This window comes from Athene noctua, chromosome 5 (assembly GCF_965140245.1).
Source record: "Athene noctua chromosome 5, bAthNoc1.hap1.1, whole genome shotgun sequence".
Taxonomy (NCBI): domain Eukaryota; kingdom Metazoa; phylum Chordata; class Aves; order Strigiformes; family Strigidae; genus Athene; species Athene noctua.
The window spans coordinates 58,103,111-58,127,856 of record NC_134041.1 but is presented as its reverse complement, the minus strand read 5'-3'; the positions used below and the strand labels follow the sequence as shown (position 1 = coordinate 58,127,856).

Sequence of the window (24,746 nt, the reverse complement as noted above, 5' to 3'; positions counted from 1 at the left end):
AAGTGAATGAATAATACTAAAGTTGAAGTAAGCTTTACGATTACAACAATTTCAAATGCAAGTCTGCAGAACAGACCCACAATGATGGCCATTCCATCAACTTACATGCATTCGACAGCAAAATAAAAGCAAAAAAGCACACAATGGAATAAAACAAAAACAGAACAGAAAACTTAACTTGCAGCCTTGAAATCCTTCAAGTTACGCATTTATTTCACAGTAACAATCCAAGGATACAGATACAGGTACTTGAACAGCATAATTTCTATAAAACAACTTATTTTTAAGATGATGAATATACTTGCTCTTCCAAAAAAGGATCTGCAGCAATCTGGTATACATACAAATTAAACTGCACGTCAGAGACTTAGTGGTGCAACAGTTTTTTCATTTCTGTGAATCCATCCATATTCTCATACTTGTTTAAAAGGAAGAGTAGGATCTGTTCATGCCTTTTAAGCTGTGGAATAAGCAGAATTAGAAATATACAGGTTTGTGGGTTTTTTAATTTCTGATTTCAGATTACAGTAGATCCTAAAATATAAAACTCAGCTAAATCCCATATTAGTTCAATGAATATACAGTTCCTTTCTGCTGTACAATCTTCTGGAGGGAAAAAAAAGCCAGCAGAATTGTAGCTGACTCATCTCTGCCCATCCTTCCCCCCCCCGCCCCTTTTTTTTTTTTCTGAAAAAGCAGCTTCCTCAAACCAAATTGATGCAATACTCAAATTATGAGATCAGGATCTTAAATTTGGTTATTCACACGTGTCTATTTCCTGATGTTTTCTGTTATATAGGAATCTTCTGTCTTGTCTTTCTCTCTCATGAGACTTTAAGCCAAACTTACGGGAGTAAGGGAGGATAACAAAACAGAAAGTGACCAAATTGAAGTCAGAAAAGACATTAGACAGATCAAACTGGAAGATCAAAGAGATATAGAGGGGAAGGGAAAAGGAGCTCAACAGTCTACAGTGGGACAGAGAAAGCAGCTACATACAGGAACAGCTTCGTTTTACTGCCTTTCTACCACTAAACTGCTGGTAACTATGCTTACTCTGAAGCAGTTAAGGTTTAACTGATCTTGAACATAAATGCTCTTTTCCTACCTCCAAAATACCATAGTGCATATTTTGCTTTTCACCTTGCTGCCTCTGGCTCTTTTTGTGCCTTGAAAGGTGTCTGAAGCCAATGAAAGGGGTTTCTGTCTTCAAAATTAAAAATTTTGCTCATTCCTCTGACAAAGACCCTCACTTTGAGAAAGGCTGATGTATCTTTTCTATTATACTTAAAATTACTTTTAGTAATTCAAAGTTCTAATTTTTCATAAATAGCTTAAACTGAAATAAAAGAAAATTAGGAAGCTTAAAACTAGAAAGCTTTCAAAAATTACAGGAATATGCCAGATCTGTAAGAGCTACTTTTTTTTTTTTCAAAGAAAAAAAGTAATCTTGCAATGGGTAAACACCATTACAAATTCCAGTATTCTACTGAACTCCAGTTCTCAGCCCTAGCTCCGTGACTGCAACTGTGGCACATATCAATATTAATCTCTGCTACTTGAAATACACATTGTACAGATTTCTTACCCATGCAGCTGTCTGCCAAGTTATAGTTGTACCCACAGCAAAACACGGCCATATTACTGAAAAAAAATCCAGCTGCCCTTTGTCCAAATGACAGTTCATACAAAACACAGCAACTACCTTTACATAATAGACAAAAGTAACACTCATGAGCCTTCATACTCTAGAGGAAAATAAAAAGCTGTAAGTGTGGCAAGACAGACTAATGAAGTCTGTGTGATCTATACGCTACCCTTCCCCAGTTTCAGGGTCCTATAATTATTACCACGTACAAAAACAGAAAAACTGTTGGGATATTCACTTTGTGTATCTTCAATGTTTTGGTTAGCCATTATCTCCCTACTCCTATTTGCTCCCCACATAGGCTTTCTTTAAATTCTGGAAATATAAATAAAGCGAGTATTGGTTGGGACTGAATCTTACTTGCATTTTTAATTCTGTGCAGCAGCATTTGGCCTCAACTCCACTGCCTAGAAAAAACAAAGCAAGTGAATGAGCAAAATACACATGGACACTGCTTCCCTAATTTAAGAGGTAGCATGTGGAATTCTCCAAGACTTTTAGAAGGAAAAGTCACTTAAGCATCCCACATGCCTGCAGTTCTTCAAATTAAGTAATTTGAAGTAATGAAATGAAAGTATGTACCTTGATGTTCAGTATGTAAGTTTTCAGCACTGTGGGATTTGACCAAACCTTCCACTACCAGTTTGTCAGCCACATTCAGACTACCATTTACACAAGGTTCCTCCACTGTTACTAAATTAACTTTTCCGTTAATCCCTTTCACCGTAATTGTGAAGTATTTATTCAATAACATTACTCTCATCTTGTCAAGTAATAATGGAGTCCACTCTGCCTTCTTTATTCCTGGAAAAAAAAGTACAGTCAAGTTTGTTCTATGAAGAATTCCTACATGATATGACTTGAAACTTAAACATAATGCTATCTCTGTTCTTGAAAATATGATGCTAAATTTTCCTAATATAAATAGCTTAGATTCTACAGATAATTAACTAAAACAGCTTTTACAGTATTAACCAGTATACTATTTCAGCAGATCATCATGTTTCTCAGTATTAGGGAATGAACACTATGATCAGAACTGGTACATACTTATAATGTTCAAGAAAGTCATCATGGTTTTTTCAGGGTGGTTTTTCTGGTTGTTTGGGGCTTTTTTTACCTGCAAGTGAACACATAATTGTCTGGAAAGGCAGCTTTAAGTAGGAATCAGTGATTGGCAGCACCTCTGAAAGTGGTAAAGTTTCTGTGTTCCCATAATCTACATATAGTACTTTCACTACAGACTGGTAAATTTGTAGAACAAGAGCTCTGTACCAATGGCCATCACCTGAAAAGATTGGGACAAGAAGAATCACCTGTGAAGCACCATCTTATAAACAGCTCACCCAGAGAATAAGAATCTGTATAGTTTTCCAGGAATTTTTAAATACTCTGGTATATACAAAAGGCCACTTGACAAGAAGCAAGCCCAGAGAACAAGGGAATAGTTTCCAATTGATGTATTTGTAAAGTGTTGCTTTCAGAATTTTGCTCAAATTATGCAGAAAATATTTGTATTACAATATTCTTTTAAGGATGTCTACACACTGTATTTCTAGCTCCATACCTTTGTTTCTCAATGCATATTGCCTCTCAAAACATAACCAGAATTAAAAAGAAAAAAAAAAAAAAAAAACCTTTTTCTTCAATTACCCTGAAGAGCCATAAGCAAAAAATTTAAAAAATCAGTGGAAGTTAAAAACAACTGTCAAACACTTAAGTACACTCTTGTGGTCGGCCTAGTATTTTTTTAATTCATCTATCCTGTTTTCCATGAGCTGTTATCTGATCTAGCACCCAAGTTTGTTTTCAGTGCTCAGCCAAATCTCCTGTAACAATCCACATGCAGTCAACATTTAATATGAATCAACACTTTTTTTTAAGTAGAGCTTAAAAAAAGAGCTTCCCCTCTTCTGAAAGACTAAGACAATAAGTCCCCTCACTGTTAAAAATACTCTTGGCTTGAACTAAGTTTGCTAAGCCTGCACAGCTTGTTCAGCTCACAAGACTGAATGATCAGTCTTCATAGCCAGCGACAACTGCCCCATGCTCGCACAAAGCAACAACAAAAAAACACCCACAAAACAGAAGTGAGTCTGTATAGATGCAAGCGCACTATTGCTTTCCCACTCTGATGCCACTGTGACTCAAACACAACAAATTTCAGTTTTAACAGTAACAAGCTTTCTTTCCTCTTAAAGCTCCATACATTTCGCAGGGCACAACATATTCCTTATTTTCTTTTCCAGACTGTCAGTTTCTTTGCCCTGAAGATGCAGCCAGCCTATCCTTTGTAACTGAATTAAGAGATCTGGAAGCACTTTAAAGTTGGCTGTTTTCCTTTTTCTAAAGCAAAAATGGAAGTTGTGTGTTATGCTGGTCAAGGAAATATAGGAGCAAACAATCATCTCACCTGAAAACCTGGCACAACAGGCTTCACCCAGTTTTGGTTTGAAGGGCCGATTCTCACAAGATTTACAATAGCTGTTTAGTTCAATAAACTGCCTGTGTAGCTTCTCTTGATCTACAGAAAAAAACATCTGATAACTAACCACATTTGGGTATAATGAAAAGGATACTTACTTTTCAGCTTCCCTGTTCCCAACTTCAGAATTTTTTTATATTTCCATCTGAGCTACATTTCCACATGGTTCAGTTAGCCTCAGGCATTAATTTTATTAACTAGCTTGCAGCAGTGACTTCTGACTGATTATTAGGAACAGTAAACACTTTTTCTTACCTTTAATTTGAACCGGTACAGCATAGAACAAGTCTGGGCTTACAACTTCTGTTACACAGACAAGTACGGTTTCATCTATAGCCAGTTCAATCAACTTCCAGTTTGCAAGTGAAGTTTCTAATAGAAATAGTAAGAAAATGCAGTGTACCACCTTCCTCCAAACACATACATATTCTAAGTAACTGTTACAGCATATCTTTTTGAATTTGAGACAACAGAATGTCTTCAAGAAGAGAAATCTAAACCAAGACATTTCTTGCTTAATTATATGCTATTAATGAACAGCAAAAAGTAGCTAAAGTAAAAAACACCTCAGAAAAATAAGGTATTGGAAAATAAACATGGGACAATTTAAGTTGTAGCAAATTTGTAACTCTCTACTATCAAATATTCAAATAGCATTCATTTAAGACAAAACCAGCGATTTTTATCCCTCTCTTTTTGTCTACAATGCCACCTGCAGGACAGTTGTGTTTAACACTGACAATATACACTGTCAGTAAAAACTGACAATATAACCAAAACTACGCACGTTTATTATCAATAGTAACTATAGTTAAAAAGCAAGATCACAGTTAAAGGCTCAAATACTGAAAATTCTTGTTCAATCCAAAAGTTAACATTCATTTAATTACCTTTTTCATCAGACTTGTCAGGAAAGTTATTTTCATCTTGCAGAACTTCCTTTACAGCCAATTTTTCATAAGTTAATATCTTATTAATCACTTTTGGATGACCTGTGGAATTGTCAATAAGCTCTACACCTGCTCCGTCCCTGGAAAGGGAAGTTACTCTGGCTTGAAGCTTTTTTCCTGCAGCGTACATACGAAATCTTGCTGTAGCTTCTGGAATCCATTTGCTATTACCAGGCTTTATACCTAGGAAGCAGGAGAATTGTTCAAAATACCTCCATTAAGTGACTTTCAACACTGTATTTTCCCTAAAAGAATGCCTTTTTTTAAAGCACAACTTCAAATACCAAGGCATCTTTTACTACCTTCAGAATACACACTGTACTTCATCCTGTTAACTGGTCCCCATCTTCCTCACTTCTAAAAGAAGGCATTTCCTCAGCACTTCCAAGTTTTGTTTCCTACATTTTATGCTATTCTAACAAGTAAATCCTTATACTTTAGCACAAACAACACTGTTGAGGCTGTTTATGAATCAGTTTAATATAGCCTTTTTTATCAAAGGAGGAAAAAAACCTAAGTGTTTTAAGAGACCAAAAAAACACCAGATGACACCTTGAGGAAATGGGGATTTTAGTTTTTTTTCTGTTTCCACATTTTCAATTTTAAATTAAGTAGACTACATTAGAAAGAAAAAATAATTCTGTAGAATTTTGAGTGATTTAGTGTGGAAAAGAAAGGGGCAGAGAATTGGTAGAAGACTGAGAAACAGCAGTACAGTGCCAAACTCTGCAGCAATCAGATGAAACATCCTTACAGAGAACTGAAAGGCCAGCTTGCTTCATAAAAACAGATGAACTCCTTTGCCTGCAAACATTTTGAGAAATAAGTTGCACAAGAGCACATTTACTCTTAACAAGACAGCAACCAAAAGCTAGTAAGCCCTACAGATGAAGCAGAGCTAAAACAACAAGTTCCTTTTCACTGGTAAATCAGTAACCTCCATGCAGATCACTCCCCAGCACTGTCAGGAGCTTTAGGAAGAGCCACCATCTTTCTGTTAAATTCCAGTCTGCTGTGTAGTAAGGATAAAACAATGGCTCCTCCAATTTTTAGAGGCTGAAAGCAACAGATATAACAAAACCAGAAGGAATTAAAAAAACCCCAAAACCAGAGTTCTGTGAAGTATACCCAGTCATCACCACCTCCTCCCAAAGCAGGAAGTCTCTAAACACAACAGCCCTTCTAAGACAAAGAATTGATAAGAAAATCCACCTGAGAGCCAGCATTTAATTCCTTGAAATGGAAGTTTTAAGAATGAGGATGAGATCTGCCGTATTTTATCCAGCGGTACTTCCTCAACGTTTCCATAGTCCACAAAGCATACCCTGACAGTTCCATCTGAAGTAACATTTTTCACCAAAGCACGGTACCAGTTACCATCATCTAATTAAAAAAAAGTTTTTAAAATTACTTCACACATTTAATAAGTTTACCCGCATTTACCTTTTAGTAAAGAAATCCAATTCTTCGCTATCCTTAGTTTTTTATGTTCACCCCATAAAGGCAAAAATATTTTAGTCTGGTACTTACCAGAGAAAAAAGCACAGCAAGGTTCTTCATTCACAGGCTTAAAAACGTTTGGTGGTGTTTTCTGACAGTATGCAGACAATGATTTGTTAAGTAAGTTTAGAGCAAGTAATTCTGAAAATTATAAAGAAAAAATCCAAAGACAAGATCAACAAAATAAGCTGACTTGAACTTTATTCATACTGTTCATGCATAGCTTGGTTACAAATGGTTTGGGAGATTTTGGGGAATTTTAGAATTTCTTAAAAAAAGAACTGTTGACACTGAGTTAAATAGTTTTAAGTTAAACAGACTTATTATTAGCAGGAAGATGCGAGATAGCTGATACTTACTGACAAATTAGTTCAGTGTAACAACAAAGTGACCAGTAATTCTTCCTGCTAGTCCAAAAAGGACCCTTTCACTCCTAAATCTAAAGTATATTTTGCAGCCAGATAACATTATGGGAATTACCTAGTTCAGACAGTACATATGACGGATTATGGGATCTCATCCTCATTGTTTGTTTTTTCTAATATCAAGTCCTTTAGCTTGCTCTATAACATCACTTTTAGGGAGGAATTCAGTCATGTTTTAAAGGCAATAAACTACAAAGAATCTGTATTATCCCTAGATAAGTCAAGGAATAAGCTTCCCTCACTTTTTAAGATCTGCCCTATACTTCTGTTTTGAATGAATTTAGCTTCCACTTCCATCCACTGAATTGCATCATGCTCTTTTTCTAGTAGGTTAAAAAGCCATTAGGTATCAGAAGCCCTTATAGTTGCTAGGAAAAATAAATTTTTAACTTATCCAAGGGGAAGTCAAGTCTCAAAAGCTGCTTTTCCTCATTTTCATGTCATTTTATCCCTTTTGAATCTTTTAAAGTTTTTATAAATTAGGACTAAAAGAGAGCTCCAGTAAATATTGTATGGGCACAGAGAATATGTCTCTTATTTGCTATCTTTTGTTTGGATATCTTTTGCTTAGGTTATGGTACCTCTTTTCACTTTCCTCTACATTCTTAGTTTAAGTTTTATTCAACTGATTACCTACAACATTTTCAGATTTCAATTTCAGAGTCACTACATATCATGATCCAATTTCTTCCTCATTCCACTTGTATTCTTAGATAAAAGAACTCAGAGGTAAGCCTTGGTGCTATAAGCTCACTTGAAGCAGTAATGCATTAGAACTATAATAAATGACAAACCATTTGAAAAATGGAAGCAAAGAAACCAGCAGAAAGAAAAACCGAATAAACATACCACTGTTATTTGAAATCTGACAGTAGAATTCTCCAGGATTGTACAGTTCACACACTATGACATCTACTGTTTGTTTAAGAGTTAATTTACTCCACTTGTAAATTTTTTTGTTAGCTGCGTACTCTAGAGAGAACAGAGAAGAAAGAAGTAGAGGAAGAAAGAGAAATTAAAATAACTTTTACAGGAACAAAAATTATACAACCTGAACACTCATTCATGTCCTCAAATTTGTTATAAATAATTCAACAGACTAATTATCAGTGAGAGCCTCTGCAAAATAAAAGCAAGAAAAATGTGCCTGTTGGTTAATGTATCTGATCAGTCCCAAGAAGGGCAAGCTGTTGATGACCAGGGAAGAATAATCACAACGAGGTACAGAACAGGTGGCAATAACCTGAGCAAGAGGGACTCTGGGGAACCTTGGCTGGGAAACAAGAGTAGGGGCATAGAAGAGGGAAACAGTTGTCACAGAATACTGGAAATGGTCTAAGGAGGAGAAAGAACAAAAATATTACTAGAAAGACTGGTTGCAGAAGTTTGCACTGTATATCATATTCAAGTACCTGGAAAACACAAGTTGTGGAATAGATCCTGTGAGAACTAAGTTATGGCACATCAGAGAAGCCATCGTTTCTTCCATTAGCATATTATTAAATCTTCCTTTATTCTTCATAGCTGTTAAGTTTGTTACCATTTTTGGTAGACAGCAGCATGCAGAAATACTATCAGCCTTTTTAAGGCTTGAGCCCAAGTGGGTGGACTCCAACTTTGGCAGACCTTTCCCATTTAAGTGTTTGTTTTACTTCATGAAAATGAAGCTCAAGAAAATTTTGAGCTTCAGGGATGGCCATGCTGAGGTGCTGTTCCATCTGCCCAGTATTGTGTCTGACAATAGATTACTTTATGAAGTCATACTTCCAACAGGCAAAGAAAAAACCCCACAAAACCCCACACTCCCCCCAAAAAATCCAAACAGGCTCTCAAATTTTCTTTATTTTCAGTGGCATACAAGACTGTCCTTTACACTGTAAGCAACTGTCAGATCCCTACTTGAAGCGACAAAGGCACAGCCAAGCATATTTCGAGAAATATGCTCAAAAAGTAGAACCTTCCAGAAGGAAGACAGATTAACAAGAAAATAAAACTTAACAAATGGCTCAAATTTAAAGAAAGCTTTGCGATGCTTAACAACTGTGAAATACAATTGTTTATTCTTTCATGTGATGGTGAAATTTCCTCTAAGTAGTTCTCTAAACCAAAAAATACATTGTTTCTTAATTTCTGGGAAGTTAACTAAAATCTGCATTTACACTATGCTGGATCCAACAATCAGAGATTTAATTACTGAGTTTAAACAAAGGAAACAAATTCATGAAAAATTATTTTGCAAGTTGACAGACATGTACCTGTTAAAATTCCAATATAAACCCCACAAGTTTTAAAACATGCAAAACAAAAGTTGACAATCTGTTCAGAACCTGCATTCAAAAGCTTCCACTTGGTGCAAGAAATTAAAAAAAGGTGAGAAGTAACCCAGAAACCTATGAAGTACAAAACAGGTCAGGAAGATGGCCACAGATCATAACATGTTTAGATATAACCATGAAAGTTACCATTCATTTGAATTTTATACAAGATTCCTTACCCTTCTGAACAAAGATAAGTAATGACCATATCCTGGCCACAAAGCATCTAGTGAAGAAGATCAAAATTAAGGGATTTGGACATCATCTTGACAAAAATACTTCCCCCAGTTGTTAGTATAGCCTGATCAGGAGACAATATATAGTTTTACCAGTTACAGGATGGGAAAGAGGGGCTTATCATACTTTGTAAGAGAAGCTAGGAAACTCCCCACAATACAAAGCAATCTGACATAAAATTTGAAAATCTCTTAAATTGAAGTTTTGGTCACTAAATGCAAAAAAGGCAATTTAGGCATATCCTTGAAATTGCATAGGCTACTGCAGTCAAACAGATTTTCAAGGACAAAATATGTGCGTATAGATGTAAAATATAGGACACTGAAGATGAAATACTATTTGAGCTAAAGGACAAGGCCATAAGAACAAGCAAGTACTAACTAGTCATATCCTGCTTCAACTGGAAATCCTAAGACTTCTAACCATAGGAAGTGAAATAGTCATCTGGTCTTCCAAGAGTAAACAATTGCAACTTTTTTATGCATGCACACATATATATACACACACGGACACACAATGAAACACACCATTTCTTCATGGGAAAGGTGCCATGGCTAAACTTCAGAGCTGCAAAGGCCAGACTTCATGAGCTAGATTGCAGAGTTCTTACCAGTTAAGAGCCTGCATTCTTTGTCTCTAAAGTAAGAGGTTTAATAGTCCCAGATCAGCAGGATGTGCTCATACTCACCATTTGCTGGCTTAACATCACTCATTCCAATTGCTGGTAATGCCATCCTTGATTTCTCAGCCGCAAAGCCTTTCTCTCTGAGGTGGCTCGATATATTTATTACAGGAGTAACTGATGCATCTACAAGCTCCACCACAGATCTATCACTCTCTTTATCCATTACTTTTACTGTGAGCACTTTGTCTTTCACCAGTTGGTTCATAAAAGAAATAGCTTTTGAGGTCCAGGCTCCTGACTGTGGCTTTACACCTGAAAAGTCACATAATATGGGAAGGATGCGAGGACAGTCCAAGTCTCAACAGTATGTGGAAAGGTACAACAACACTGTCTAAGAAAAAAATAGATTAAGCAGTGGACCATGTAACTCACCTCCACTCTTCATGCTTGTAACAACATTCTAAACTCAATTTAGATTCTGAACTTCCATAGTACTTTGATTTAATGAAAATCTGACAAAAAATAATACACAACTAGTCTATTACACAAAGAGATGCATAAATTCAGCTTTAATACTTCCCTAGTATGAATGTCTAAGTGTCAGTCTTTGGGTCTCATGAATACAATCTATGGTTTTAGACAGCTTCAACCATCTCTCAGCCAATGTATCTGCTACTATAAGCTTCTTCCTCGTTAAACATTTACTCTTTATGATACTAAATTTATTTCTAAAATGCAAGTTATAACCAGAACTTTATAGCAACAGATTGGCAGAAACTGCCTTCCAGAAAGATGTATTCTATGCAGCAGTAATCCTTGACTGCAATCATGAAACATCTGATCACTTTTTTGTGTCCATGTTGTGTTTAGGACCTTTCTTAGTCTCAGAACACTCATTATCAGCTATGAGCATCATAAAGATATTTCTGTAGGTCATATTCCACATGCATCAGTTTCGTCTTTACATACAAGGAAAGCATTGTTTTCCTCCAAGAAGCTAGAATGTTGCTCTTTTTCAAAAATTTGAAAATCAGGTTAAATATCAAGTATTGTAAAGGAAGGATAGACATGAAGTATTCTAAAGGATGGCTACTGAAGCAAAGGGGTGGACTATCTGACATAGTGATGGGAACAAACAGAAAATAAACAATTTCCAAGAGCAGGTTAAACAAGTCAAACATCAAAAAAACAGAGTAAGAACCTGGCTTGAGACAGAAGGATGAACTACAAAGTGTCAATGTCCTTTCCAACTTGACAGATTTCACAGGCTTATGGAGAGGAGTCTATCATTAGTTTCACTAGATTTGCCCCAGGGGAGGAGAAGAAATACAGTTTGAAATTTCAATATGTAAAATGAAATTTTACCCTCCCTTCGCCTGCAGTGTTAGAACCACAACAGATTGAGTAACTCCACAAAGCTAGTAGGTGACTGAAATTTGCTTAGAATAAAAGCACATGCAAAACCTAACAGGTCACCAAGTACATTAGGAAAGACTTGTCATGTTTTGTAGATATGCTATAACAATTAAGAGTTCTGGAAGTAACACCTACTGTTATCTCCATCCTTCCCCATATTTCTATATAAGATACTACAGGTGTGATTGTTATCTATCCCTACGTATTTCACCCCATCCAGTTTAAAACAGCTTATAATTTATTTCATACCTGCCAAAGTACATCTTATGGCTTGAGCTGGCAAGTCCATTAATCTTGGAATCGCAGGACGAAGTCTAGTCAGTGGAAGAACTTCAAAATTACCGTAATCTATATAGCCTACCAAAACAGTATCTTCAGAAACACACTGTATAACAGCAGCACGATACCAAAGATTGTCTTCTAGAAAGGAAGATACAGATGTTCATTGTACTTGCTTTTAAACTTCCAAGAACAGAATGATTTCTGGGGCAAACCAATATAAAAATACAATGTCATTCTCAATATAGAACAGCAGCACCACAGTTCACACAAACTTTCACAAAACCCTTATGGACACAACATCCACCACCATCACCCCTCATATGAGTTGAGTGTTGCAAACTCGTTCTTTCTGTGAAGATCCCTCCACCTCACTAACACATATCGCAACAAAGAACTGACTACCTCATGTGGATGTAGTGCCTAAGTTCAATACATTTAAACAAACAGAATCTCAACTGACCACAATGACATGCAATTCAAAAGCCACACAACAGATCTAATTTCAGTATTTTAATTCTATTACAATATTTGAGAAATAGAAATACAAGTTTACTCAAATTTATCAAGACATCTGAGTTACTGAACTGAGAGCCTTCCCTAACCAGGCACCTGAAACCAGTGCCCATTTAAAGGCCAAAACAGCTTACTGGCAGCACTACGTTTTTTTTTCAATGTGCAAAAAAGCATTTATTTTGGTTTATCTGTTCAGTCCCACAGCTAAAAAAAACAGCAAAGCCACAGGAAATGGAAAAAAAACAAATGACCAGGAATGTTTATCAATTACATAAATAAGTTATAGCAGCAACACCGCTGACCAGAAAAATGCATAAGAACAGCAACATGTAGAGTTTTTTTCTTTGTTAAAAGCTAGATTAAAAGGGTAATCATCTGTAAGGAAAAAAGATTCATCTCCATCCTACTGCACTCCAGGAAACAGGGCTTTAGATTCTAATAAATAAAATTTATTTCTTTCTAATAGACTGACTAATTCCTAGCACAAAATACTGCTTTATGCAGAATACTAGCCTATGTTTAGGCAAGATTCAATTTTGTCATGAGTTGGAAACCAAGTTATGAACATAAAATTCAAGACTACCAAGTCTTGGCTAAATAACGTTTTGAGAAGTTGTCTGAGTAGCACTGTTACATATAATCCCATTTCTTCTGTCCCTTTTTGGGGGTCTAAAATTTCAAGTCTGTATTTATTTCCAGCCACAGGAAACAGTGCTCACCAACATGTAAAAACCCAAGCTTCTTCATGGTCTCTTAAAAAGCTCCCAAATGAACCCAACGTTAAGAGTTTGCTCAGTGAAGGGACCATGTGATTGCTTTTTTTTAAACTAGTATTTTATAGATGACATTTGCTATTAATCATTTTTAAAAATCACTACTACCAAATGCTATCCACAGCTAAAACCAGACAAATAAACATTATACAAAACACTTCTAAACATAAATATAAAATGCATTTATTTTTTGTAATAAAGTGACATAAATTAAGAGCTATATTTTCACTCCATTTTTACCTGTGAACTGGGCACAGCACACACTTCCAGCAGTAGGATGGAAAGCTGGACTACTGGGAGATTTGCCACAATGGTCATTAAGAGACACCTGAAGCTCAGCAAGCTGACCTGATGTTAAAATATACAGGTTTTGGAACATGCACTGTCTTGTAATCATTACAAAAGTAAACAAATCTTAAGTTCAAAGCCTGGAAGAACATCCTGAAGTATAATGGAGATTATTTCCCATAACGTTTAACATGATACTAAAATAGTGATGAGACTAAGACTCTTCAATCAGTAAAATCAGAGTCTCCAAATCAGTGTGAGGAATCACAGTGGTAAAAAGAATGGACAGGGAAAACCAGTCACAGACTTTTTCAACACAGGAACAAAACTGAAGCCAGTAAGAATTGACAGCAAGCTAGTGGAGGCATGCTAGAAAGAAACCAAGGAAGACAGCTCTTCAAACTACAGGCAGGTGGCAAGTGCCACTTCTGGCCAAAGGACACGCTATGCTGAGTCTACCCGGAATTCAAAGGCTGCACAAGTGCACAAAACACAAATCCACTGTAGGAGATCCTGGATGTGATCTGATGTAAGAGCCCTTTTAGCTGAAGGAAAATGCTGGCTGGGACAGCACCAAGAGGACACACTCCACAAACATACTCTGCTCTTATTGTCCCCCAGTCATCTGTTCATGGGCACTGCAAGCAATGCACAGAAGTCCCTGCAGCCTAGCACTCCAGCCCATACTGTGTTACTTACAGTCTCACACTTTACTGTATCAGAAGACACCAAAGCATGGTTTGGGCACGATTATCTGGACTTCTCATATTTGGATGTTCTCCCCATACTACGTAACAAATATGTTCAGTTCACACACCCAGCCTATAAGGAAACACTTCCCACCAGTGGTATAGCAACAAGGCATTATAGGAATAAACACAGTAATTAGAAACTTACACACATTTCTGGAACATGCAAGAGAACATATTTAACATTAAGTATTTATGATACAAATTGACTTCAGATTGCTAAAATCCATGCCACATAATTTTTCTACTTTGCACTACTCAGACTGCCCTCAAATTATCACCTTACAAGTTAGTAAGCAATATCAACAGCTAACACTGCCAAAAATACCCTCTACACCACCACAACTGTTAAGTGACTAAGGTATGGCCTAAAGCTACAAGGGAATTACCATTTCAGGTCAAACTACAAGACCAGCAACACCTCCCTCTGGCCACTCTCTACAGAAGAGGAAAAAAGCCATGCTAGACATCTTACATCCCGCTTTCAACGTGTCACTTACGGGCACTGTGCATCTGCTGACAGAAAAAGTTTTCTGGGTTTTGAACGCTGGAAACCACACCAGAAAATACATCTCCAATACATACGGAGACACAAACTGCAACTGAATTAACAAAGTAAAGAAACTCTTCATCTTCAGGTATTTTTTCTTTACTTCCTTTAGAATGGTTTTCTGACACTGTACGTTAAAAAAAAGAAAAAAATTGTTGATCAAAAGCTAGATGACTCTGAAAATTTAAACATGCTGAAGTAGTTTATTCTTTTTGCTGACTCTTTGGACTTCGAAGGCTCCTGTCATATTATCCATTAAATCAATGCTCATATCATCATCACTAACAAATGCTTTTTAATAGTATAAAGTACATATGCTACTGTCACTAGTGAACAGAAGAAAGCTTCACTACCCAATGTTTTTAAGTAGGAGGTGATGCTGGTGAACAGCTGGAGTATTTACTACATTCAAAATATCCTCCAATATGGGAGTACCTAAAATTCATGAAGTTTTTTCTGTCTCTTACCAATAAGTATGATTTGCTTGCTTACCTTCTGGACAGTCTGCTCCTTTGGCATTACTTCCTGGAGTTAAATCAGACTCAATTTCTAAAGGTACTTTATCTAGGCAGTGTCCTTAAATACAGATGTAAGAAACAAAGTTATTTACCATACAAGACAGTCATCCTTTAGTTTCATTTCAGAACCATCTTCTGAGCCTAACCTACATCCCTATCACAAGGTGAGCATGTTCTACTTATTTGTTGAGTGCTTAATATGCAAAATAGAAGTAGCTTCAGAGTCTACTTGAGTTTTCTGAAGACATTCACAGATTCAAGACTGTTTGACTAAATGAAATGAGCAAAGCAGTAACAATCAACATTTACTCAGTCACTAAAGACTGTTGGCTGAAAAACTGATTACACCTTTTCAAACACAAGGATTCATAACTTACCTACATGTTTATAACACTAAATATCCAATGAATTACCAAGATTTACAAAGAAAACTTGAGGGTTTTAGCTATTACATATTCCCTTTTCAATGCATGAAACAGTGTTCCAAGCTTTCAGTGTAATTATTTTCAACTGAAAACCCAAATACAGGTGTTTAAGTTGCTTGTAAAGTCACAGAATAGATGCATGGAACATTTCATGAATGCAGTGATATTTTTGTGATCATCTTCTCTCCAAGAGGTTGACAAGTTATATTGCTTTGCCATTATCATGCTGTAAAGCAACCAAGTGTGAAATATACCCAGCATAGCCCAGAAATCAGTTGAATTACACAGGACTAAGGTAAACCATCATTTTATAGATTGCAGGGACTATGGAGATAAGCTGCCAGCACATCAGGAATTTTAACAAGCTAAAAGAATCAAACATCACTTCCTTCAAAGCTTCTGTGTGGTATCACCGAGAAGAATATGCTCTTACCACTATGTTGTTCTTGCTCTGCAGCCAGAAAAAACACACAAAAGAGCCCTCCACATAATGACAACAAGTACACTACCTTCCGTGTATTGATCTGGTTCCACAATCAAAGCCAGTCCTCCTGCTCAACTGAAAATCTGAATTCACACCCCTCAAAGGTGAAGTGCCCTGCTTGCCTCTTTCTGCTGAGGCTTGCTAAATTACAAATGTAGACATGCTTAAAAGTTCTCCAACTAGATACAACAATACCCAGTGGTGGCACTTTCTTTGAGATTATTTTGTACATGCTCACTACAAAAGTGAAGCTGGTAAAATCCTTAGCAAAACTACAAACTGATACTATCATTTTTAAAGAGTTAAAAATGCACAAGATGGTCCCAAATCTGAATGCATCTATTAAAACAGAAAAATAAACAAGATAATGTGGAAAACACTGTATTTATTACAATTCTACTGAATAAGTAACTTACTAAAACTTAAGGTTATTAAGCATAACAAGATATTTCAGGTACAGTGACCTCTATATGGAAAGGTGAAATAAAAGAAAATTAAAACAAACAAAAAAAATCAAGGGGCAGGTTGGGAGAGTGACAAGAGGGAGGGAACAAAAGAAAAACCACTCCTCTTTTAAAGGTACTGGGCAGGGGTAGTGAAAGCAAACATGAAAGAGTTATCAACTGTGTTGGGTTTTTTTTCCCCCCCATATACACTACCAAGTACTTACCAAAATCAGGAACAACAACATCGACGGCAAAATTCAACATCATTTCCTCCTGTAATATGTCAACAATAGTTACTGAACAGCGCTTTCCTATGAGTTGCGAAGAAATGTTGTCCATGCCTTCACTCCATCCTTTTTCTTTTGGATCATAATTAGCAAAGGAACATTTAATGGCCTGGAAAGAATTACAATTGGAACAAGAGGGGATAGGGGGTTATTTGCCCTGTAGAAGAAGTGACTAAGTAGTTAAGACCCTCGGAAATATCATCCTGCATTTAAAAGTTAAAGCTGCTGTTGGAATTCGAGGTGTATCAATTCAACTAACTTCTTCACAAGAGAGTTAAGAATTAGAAAATTAAGTTCAAAAACTGTAAACTGCATTTCCTCTGATTCTCCCACTATTTATGCTGTCTCATGTAAGGCGTGGTTGTATCTCACATCACATCTGACCACAGGTGCATGTCCTAACTTGCCCTCAGCAGACACTGAAGGCTTTAAGCCAAGATTCAAACAGCTCTCAAAGTCTTTCATGGACCCAGCAGAAAGTCACACAAACAGCTACGAAGACTATTCCAATATTGGCTAGTCATAGTTGTCACTGGTTGAAAGACTGCTTCTTTGTTCTTTGTGTGTATTTAAACATACTAGTTTAACTCACAGATTAAAGCTAGACCATCTATGTTGTAACTGAAGACATCACATAGTATGGCAATGAACTCACACCAACAGCTGTCTTCACTCCAAACAAAGTCTGCCCAAACTACAAGCAATTTTTCACTACTGCATAAAACCAGATTAGAACATGCAGGCAGAATGTTTCCCCTTCTGTCCTCTAGCATATAAGGACATGTGGATCAGTTCAGAACCCAAGAACTCTGGGACTAGGAATAGAAAAGCCAGGCAGCCTTCCTCACTCTCAGGGAATAGCTAGGAAACATTTCAGAAGGTGAACTTAGTGTAGTAAAGCAGTTTTTATGCATCACTTTCACTGAACACACAATACTATGATAGTGACAGTTACACTGAGACATGAATTACACTCATTTCACAGCTGTTAATTTAAAACACCTCAACTACTGTTAGGAAAATAGAACTCACACAGGGAGGAAACAACAGTTCAGTGTCTTTGTGCAGAGATTTAACCCAGGAGAGCGGAATGTTTTCTTCATTTCCATAATCAATATAGAATACTTGTGCTTTCTTCTGCGATATATCCAGATCTTTTACCAGTGCTCTATTCCAGGTCTGTGTAGGAATAAACAATACTCTTAGTAAGAGCACAATGTATTTTGATTTACTTCAGGCTTGTTTATCAAAGGCAGTGATCAACTGTGAAGCAACTCAGATGAATACAACTCACTGTAGTATTGACTGCTGTGAAGATAAAATTCTACTCCTATAATGACCATACAGTCAATCAACAATCTGCTAATAACAGAGGAGAAAAAGTGGAAGATACACAAAAATAGGGGTGTGAAGGGAAACAGGAACTAGATGTGGCTACAGAAATGCAACCAGAAAAGTCAGGTAAGAAATTAAGTGAGAATAAACTACTTTACACAGAGTCATATTCCAAACTCTTCCAACTACAGTAGCTTAAATTTGCAAAGAACACACACAGCCTTCAAGCAACAGTAGGACAAACAGTGTCTACAGGGTTCAAGTACATAAACACAAAACCAAACTTTTTAGAGGAGGAAGGGGGAGGGGGAAAATCAGTACTTTAAAACTGAGTTCCAGATGTTATAGAACTAGTTACTACCACAATTCCACCACAATAAACTGATCTCCAATTAGCAGCCTTCACTGGTAGAGCCATGAAAGCAAAGCATGCAAACATGATGAGCTCAACACAGAATCAGACATTACCTGATCCAAAGTACACCTTGCAACACACACCTCCCCTTTGACAGCAATATATTGCTCTTGAATAACTGTGTTAGCATAATAGTCTTGCAGTTTCGCAGAAAGTTTACTGATCTGGTCTAAAACTTCTGGAGAACTCATCTGTATATAAAATTCACATGGGCTCTTGAACTCTGTTACTGTACCCTAAAAAAAAAGCCATAGTAGATGATAATTATGCAAGAACAGTATAATATTCAGGACCAGTGTTCATTTCAATAAATGCTTTTCACCCTATACCTGATTTTGTTCTTTTGTTTTGAATCTAGCAATAATTAACTGCAGGGAACAAAACCAGGGATGTTCACCTTCACAAAAATAAATCTTCCTCACTTTCTCCCCAAGCCCCACTCACATCTAGTCATCTTCATAAAAATTAAGGAATTTTACATGGGAGGGAAATGAGTCAAAGAGCTGAGGTGACAGCTATATAAGCTTAACAAAGCTTCAAATGCAACCTAACAAAGCATTGTAGGATTCTTCCAAAATAAAAGTACCTGTACTTCCATTGTTTTTTTGATCCTGAGAGTCTGGAGATCTGAAAGCATTATTTTCTTGATGTGCTCTTCTGTCTTGAGAGAATCCACAGCAGTTGAATTACCCTATTTAAGACAGCTACAAGTTATGTTTAAACTGAAGCTGTTCACCTGTAGCTCCTTGTAGTAACAAATGAAAAAAAGACCTTATCATTTCAAGAAACATGTAAAAAAGTGCTTTTGTTGACTTTCAGTAAGAAGTCTTACAGACTCTGTATTACTCTTGAGAATAACTTAAAACATGATCACAGAGTTATACTGACCAGACAAACAAGTGCTGAAGTCACACATTCACCTCTTCTTTCCACACCCGTTTTACACAACAACTCAGCTGTATTTCCTGCTTCTAATACTCTCATAAATAAAAGGAACTGAATTCCACCTGCTTCCCCACAGCCTTAATACCACAGAGTAAGTTACAGCTACTGCTTTAACTGCTGGAATCCATTTTTTAAATAAGTCTAAACATTTAATATAACCTGCCTAATGCATACCATCTGTGTCTGTGATATCCTAAAAACATTAGAAAAACAACCTCATACACATCCTTAGGGAAAACCTCTTTCACATCTGGTCCAACATACCACAGACAATGCACAAGATTACTGTTGCAACTGCCAAATTGTTTACTTGCAACAAAGAGCCTTCTAGAAGATTTTCCACAAAAACACATCTCACTGCAATAGCAAAATACATTAAATATTGTTCAATATGCAATATAAGCTCTTTTGCTTCTGCAGAACTTACCTGGGCTTCAGAAAATGAATCAGGGAAAAATAAAGCCTTCTGTTATGTCAAAATAGGTTGACTACAAATTGTTTATTCATGTTGTACATCCTCTTGCTTTAAGGGTCCTTCACTATCAGTTGATCAGTTTTATTAGAATACAGTCACAAGTACACACACAGCAGAAACTTATCAGGATGAACTAACAAAAGTCTCATGACCCAAAATGAAGCCTCTTTTCCAAATTCCTTCAAAAAGTTAAAACAGGTGAATAACCTACTTCAAAGAAGTGCATGGCAAAGTTTTCTTGTAAAGTGCAAACATAATGCTAGCTGGAGGTATGCACATACACTTGCTTTGATAAATATTATCCCAAGAAACCGTGAGGACAGCAAAATGACCTCCTGCAGTTCATAGGAAGACTATGGGAAATCTTTGAATGAAATTAAGATCAAGAGAGGCTTCAAAACATCACAAAGGAGAACTACGCCATGTTTTAATTCTTGCTGCAGCGAAGAAACAAATGCTTGTCCACAACAATACTACATTAAATGTATTTCTAAGATAATTTACAAGGCTCCAAGCTCATGATCTATTCAGAAAGAGACACACCAGAATTTTACTGGTGGACAAGCTACATCTTTTTCTTCCTAAAATACTTCTCTAGCAACTTCATACATGTCTTCATTTTTAACTTTTCCACAATTTTTTCAAACAATAAATAAGTTGTCTGATAGTGCTGCTAAGATGTTACTCTAGAAATAACATATTTTTGAATGCTTCTCCCAGTAGCTTTTGATTTGAAGCACGGATCTTTCTAAAATGAGATTATTATAATCTTTGGAACTTGTTCCTTTCCTGTGTAGGTTAAATTAAGTATATTGCACCTAGCTCACAGCAGATCCATTCAAGACATTGAAAATTGTACTCTATACCTTAAAAGAAACTCTCTTCTCAGTTCTAGCAGGTAACTTGTCTTCATCGTTATTAGTTCCACTGTAAATAAAGAAAAAGATGCTAATTTGGAAGAACCAAAGACAGACAAGCAGCAATCATAACACCTACTTGCAAACACAACAAAAAGGCTGTGTTCATAGTCTGAGGGTTCTGTCAATCTTTATTCCTCCTCCAAGAAAACACAGAATTGCAAGTTTGTTAGTTCCATGTCATGCAACATCTGGTGTGTTTTTCCTGATGCTATCACCAAAAAAATATTTCTTTTTTATTAAAACAGATAAGTCTTACCCTGCTGTTGTTGAGTTCTGCTAACACTGTAATCCCAAACCAACCTTAAAAACTACAAAATTGAAAAAAAAAAGTTGCTATTTCAGTTGAATACATAATATCCAGATAAGATATATGCCAGATTGTCCCTGTGTCCCCCCATTCAGTCCCTGTAGAAAAACTTGTGGAAAAAAAAATAAATCTCTTGTAAACTTTGATTATGGGCACCTGGTTGCAGATTCACTGAACTGCAATCATCACTCCTTGCTAGAGGTTGTCAGCTTAAATGCTCAGATCACTCCCCTAAACTCTTCCAAAGCCAGCCATCCTACCATGTTATAACCTAATGGTGCTTACTTTAATTGAAACAGATCAGGGAGTGATCTCTTGAACATCCAAACTGGCATGTCAAAAAGCAGTAATGAGCAGCTAGAGAATGGCCTGGCTGAGACAACTTCTAATTGCAGCTGTGCTAAGATAAAATACCCATGGAGTTCACTGAGGCAACAGTTAAGATTCAAAGGCTGCCTCTTCAGAGCCTGGTAAATGCAATCCATTAACCATTCCAATGCTGAAAAGCACTGTCTCATTTCTTCACCCTTCCCTACATCATGAACAGCAATAACAAAGTCATGTGATAAACTGGTATTCTTACTGCATGCTCACATAGTTCTGACAGATGTAAAAATAACGCTTTTGCTTTAAGTCACACTACAGAACACATTAAGAACAACAATCTTTCAAGTCACCCTTCTAAAGCAGCAGAGCTGAGTTTTCTGACAAGTATAAGACAATGCAGTACTAGCTTAAAAATATGCAACTTACTGTAACAGCACCTTTACGTGGTCATTTAAGTTATATTGTGAGGAATATTATCTTTCTGTCAAGGTTGTTTGACAGAACTTTTAAGAAACTTACTTCTGTTTAACTGGCTCACATACAACACGATGTGCAGGCCAATCTTTTTTCTGACAGCCTACTGAGCAATAGTATATTTGCTTGCATTGTGAACATCTGAGGGATCCTAAGGAAAAAAAAAAAAAAAAAAAGTCTATATCAGAAGACACAACAGCTGTTAATATACAGAGACTCTGTGTATTACAAGACTGTTCCACTACAGTTCTAAGCACATACAAATAGGTATTTGTATTCATATATAGCTATCAGATATTACCGCCCCAGTTGTCCCAAATTGCTTCTATATTTAAGAAGGAGAAAAACCCCCACATTTTTGGTTAAGGAGGTGCTGACTTCTGTTTGTCAGTTCCATAACTCCAACTATGTTCTGAACAGTCACTATACTCTCATCTGAGAGATAAAAATATAGAAACATTTTAAGACACCTCTGAATAAACCTTCTGATCCGGTTTCACTGGTAAATATGCTATGTGTCACAGACTACAGGACAACAGGCACTCACCAAACAGACCACAATGATGGCAAGTCTTCACCTGAGGATGTGGTATTAACGAATTGAATAGACTCTTATCATAGCCAACAGAGAAAGCATTTTCAAAGGAATATTGCGATTTCTTTGGCTTCTTATGACTCAAACCAGAATGAGACATCTGTGGAAGAAAAAAATCTGAAGTGATTCTTACCAGAAAAAAACTGTCCATTATGGTAGAAATAGTCAAATATACCAAAGCGTGACAACAAGAAGAGTCAAAATTTCAAAGTTCTTGAAAGAGCAATACACGTTGATCGTTTCTGCTATCTAGAAACACTCAGAATATTTGGGGAAATTATAAAGTGCAGTAACTCACAGTATTTCCTTTATCAGCTGCAGCTTTCAACAGCAAGGCCCCTCTACCAGCTATGCCTTCCATGGAACTTCCTAGAAACAGAAGTATTTGCAAAGGGATCTGATTAACAATGCTAATGCATGCCTGTGTTACAGAGTATGGACATAAGGCTCTTATCTACTCCTGCTATTCTGATGACAGGTTTGAGCAAACGGAGATGCTAGGACCATGACACACTCCAGAAGTCACTTCTTGTTATCACTCTGATACTATGTTTATTCAACATGGTATTATTAAAGCAGAAGTTCCACAGCTCTGTGCTTATCACTTGATATAAGCCTTTAATGTCCTCTGTCCATAAATTTGTTTCAAAAGTCGTTCAGCAGTAACAAAAAAACCCATCATTTCCAATATCCATAGGGCAAAAATTCACAATAGGCCATTTTACAGTAGCTGCAACAGTACAAGTTTCTTTCAATACTGTTGAACATGCAGCCCGTATTAAATTTATACTTATGCATAGTTTTGTCACATCAGCAAGCATTCACAAACAAAATACTCTGAAGCAAGAGATTTTGACTTTCCAATGAATGCCTTATAAACCTTGTGGTCTTTCCAGCGAGTTTATTCTTTATGAAACAACTCTTCCACAACAAACATTCAGTTAAGCCTGCATACTAGGAACTAAGTTTTTATAAGTGGGCAACTCATTTAACTACAAAATATTGTTGCAGTTATAGACTCCACATGTCATTCAAAGCTTGTTGCAGTCTGGCAGGCTTATTAGCCCAAGTTCTCTACTGAGCCAACATAAAGCTTACATGGCCTTTTTTTCCCCCACCTGGAAGCAAGTTAATCTTGTAAACTTTGCTTAAACTAAAATTCTTGCCTAATACAAAATCAAATTTCATGAACCCTCCAGACCCAAGATGGCTGCATACCAAGCTATCTCAGATCTCCCAGAATCAAGATTTACCTCCAGCCCCATTTGAAGTAAAAGAAAACATGGCTCAGACTGTACTGAAGCACTAATGAAGGCAAGAAACATTACTGCAGGAACTCCAACTCTCACTGCAAGTATCTATGCCAAATTCCCCAGTACTCCAATTACCCTGTTTTCTCATCTAAGACACTCCAGCCCACACAAGTTTGGATAATTAGGAGATAGCCGTATTTATAAGTCATACTCACGCTGATGATGTTTATCAGTAATCTAGTATGTACACAATTACAGAAGAACAAAGTCAAGATACCTTTGTCAAACTTCAGACAAAGTCTCTCTTTTATTGCACTTGTGCTGCAGTTAAAGCTTTCTGTAGTGTTTCTACACTTGGCAAAAAAATATCCTGTACTGTTTGTTCACAAAATACCAACTTTCGTTAGATATTTCAGAAACTCAGCCTCAAAACTGAGAGCTTTTCAACAGGAACTTGGCACCTATGATTTTGCTGCTTTAACCTCCACCTACAACTTCCCTATGTTTGTCATTCATGTGAAGTGGTTCTGCCATCATGTAAATGTTCACATGAGAGGTGGCTGTAGGCCAAGTAACTACAAAAGCATGGATTTAAAGACTAATTCAGGCAGGCAAACAAATATTTTCAAGTCAGGTTCTGAAGCTATATTTAAGTACCCATTTTGGGAAACTAATTCTCTACTATTTCTTTAATTTATACAGTAAAAAGTAAAACACTTGCTGCATTAAAGATCTCAACAACGAACACTCCAGATTAAATGACAAAAAGTCCTTTAGGAGGGGA

General features: G+C 36.6%; 1 protein-coding gene across 1 annotated transcript; it reads right to left on the bottom strand.

The window, feature by feature from the left end:
* Positions 1 to 367: 367 nt before the first annotated feature.
* On the bottom strand, positions 368 to 24,499 carry TDRD1 (tudor domain containing 1). The gene is made up of 24 exons (XM_074908454.1): positions 24,451 to 24,499; positions 23,008 to 23,078; positions 22,662 to 22,809; positions 22,160 to 22,265; positions 20,953 to 21,013; positions 19,253 to 19,357; positions 18,720 to 18,902; positions 17,949 to 18,095; positions 16,854 to 17,025; positions 15,249 to 15,332; positions 14,707 to 14,883; positions 13,410 to 13,517; positions 11,851 to 12,021; positions 10,249 to 10,497; positions 7,858 to 7,980; positions 6,614 to 6,724; positions 6,296 to 6,466; positions 5,024 to 5,266; positions 4,389 to 4,505; positions 4,062 to 4,172; positions 2,769 to 2,936; positions 2,231 to 2,452; positions 2,009 to 2,055; positions 368 to 460 (listed from the first exon to the last, which is right to left on the bottom strand). Exons 1-24 carry the CDS (start codon positions 24,497 to 24,499, stop codon positions 368 to 370), a joined length of 3,237 nt encoding a protein of 1,078 aa, XP_074764555.1.
* Positions 24,500 to 24,746: the final 247 nt, after the last annotated feature.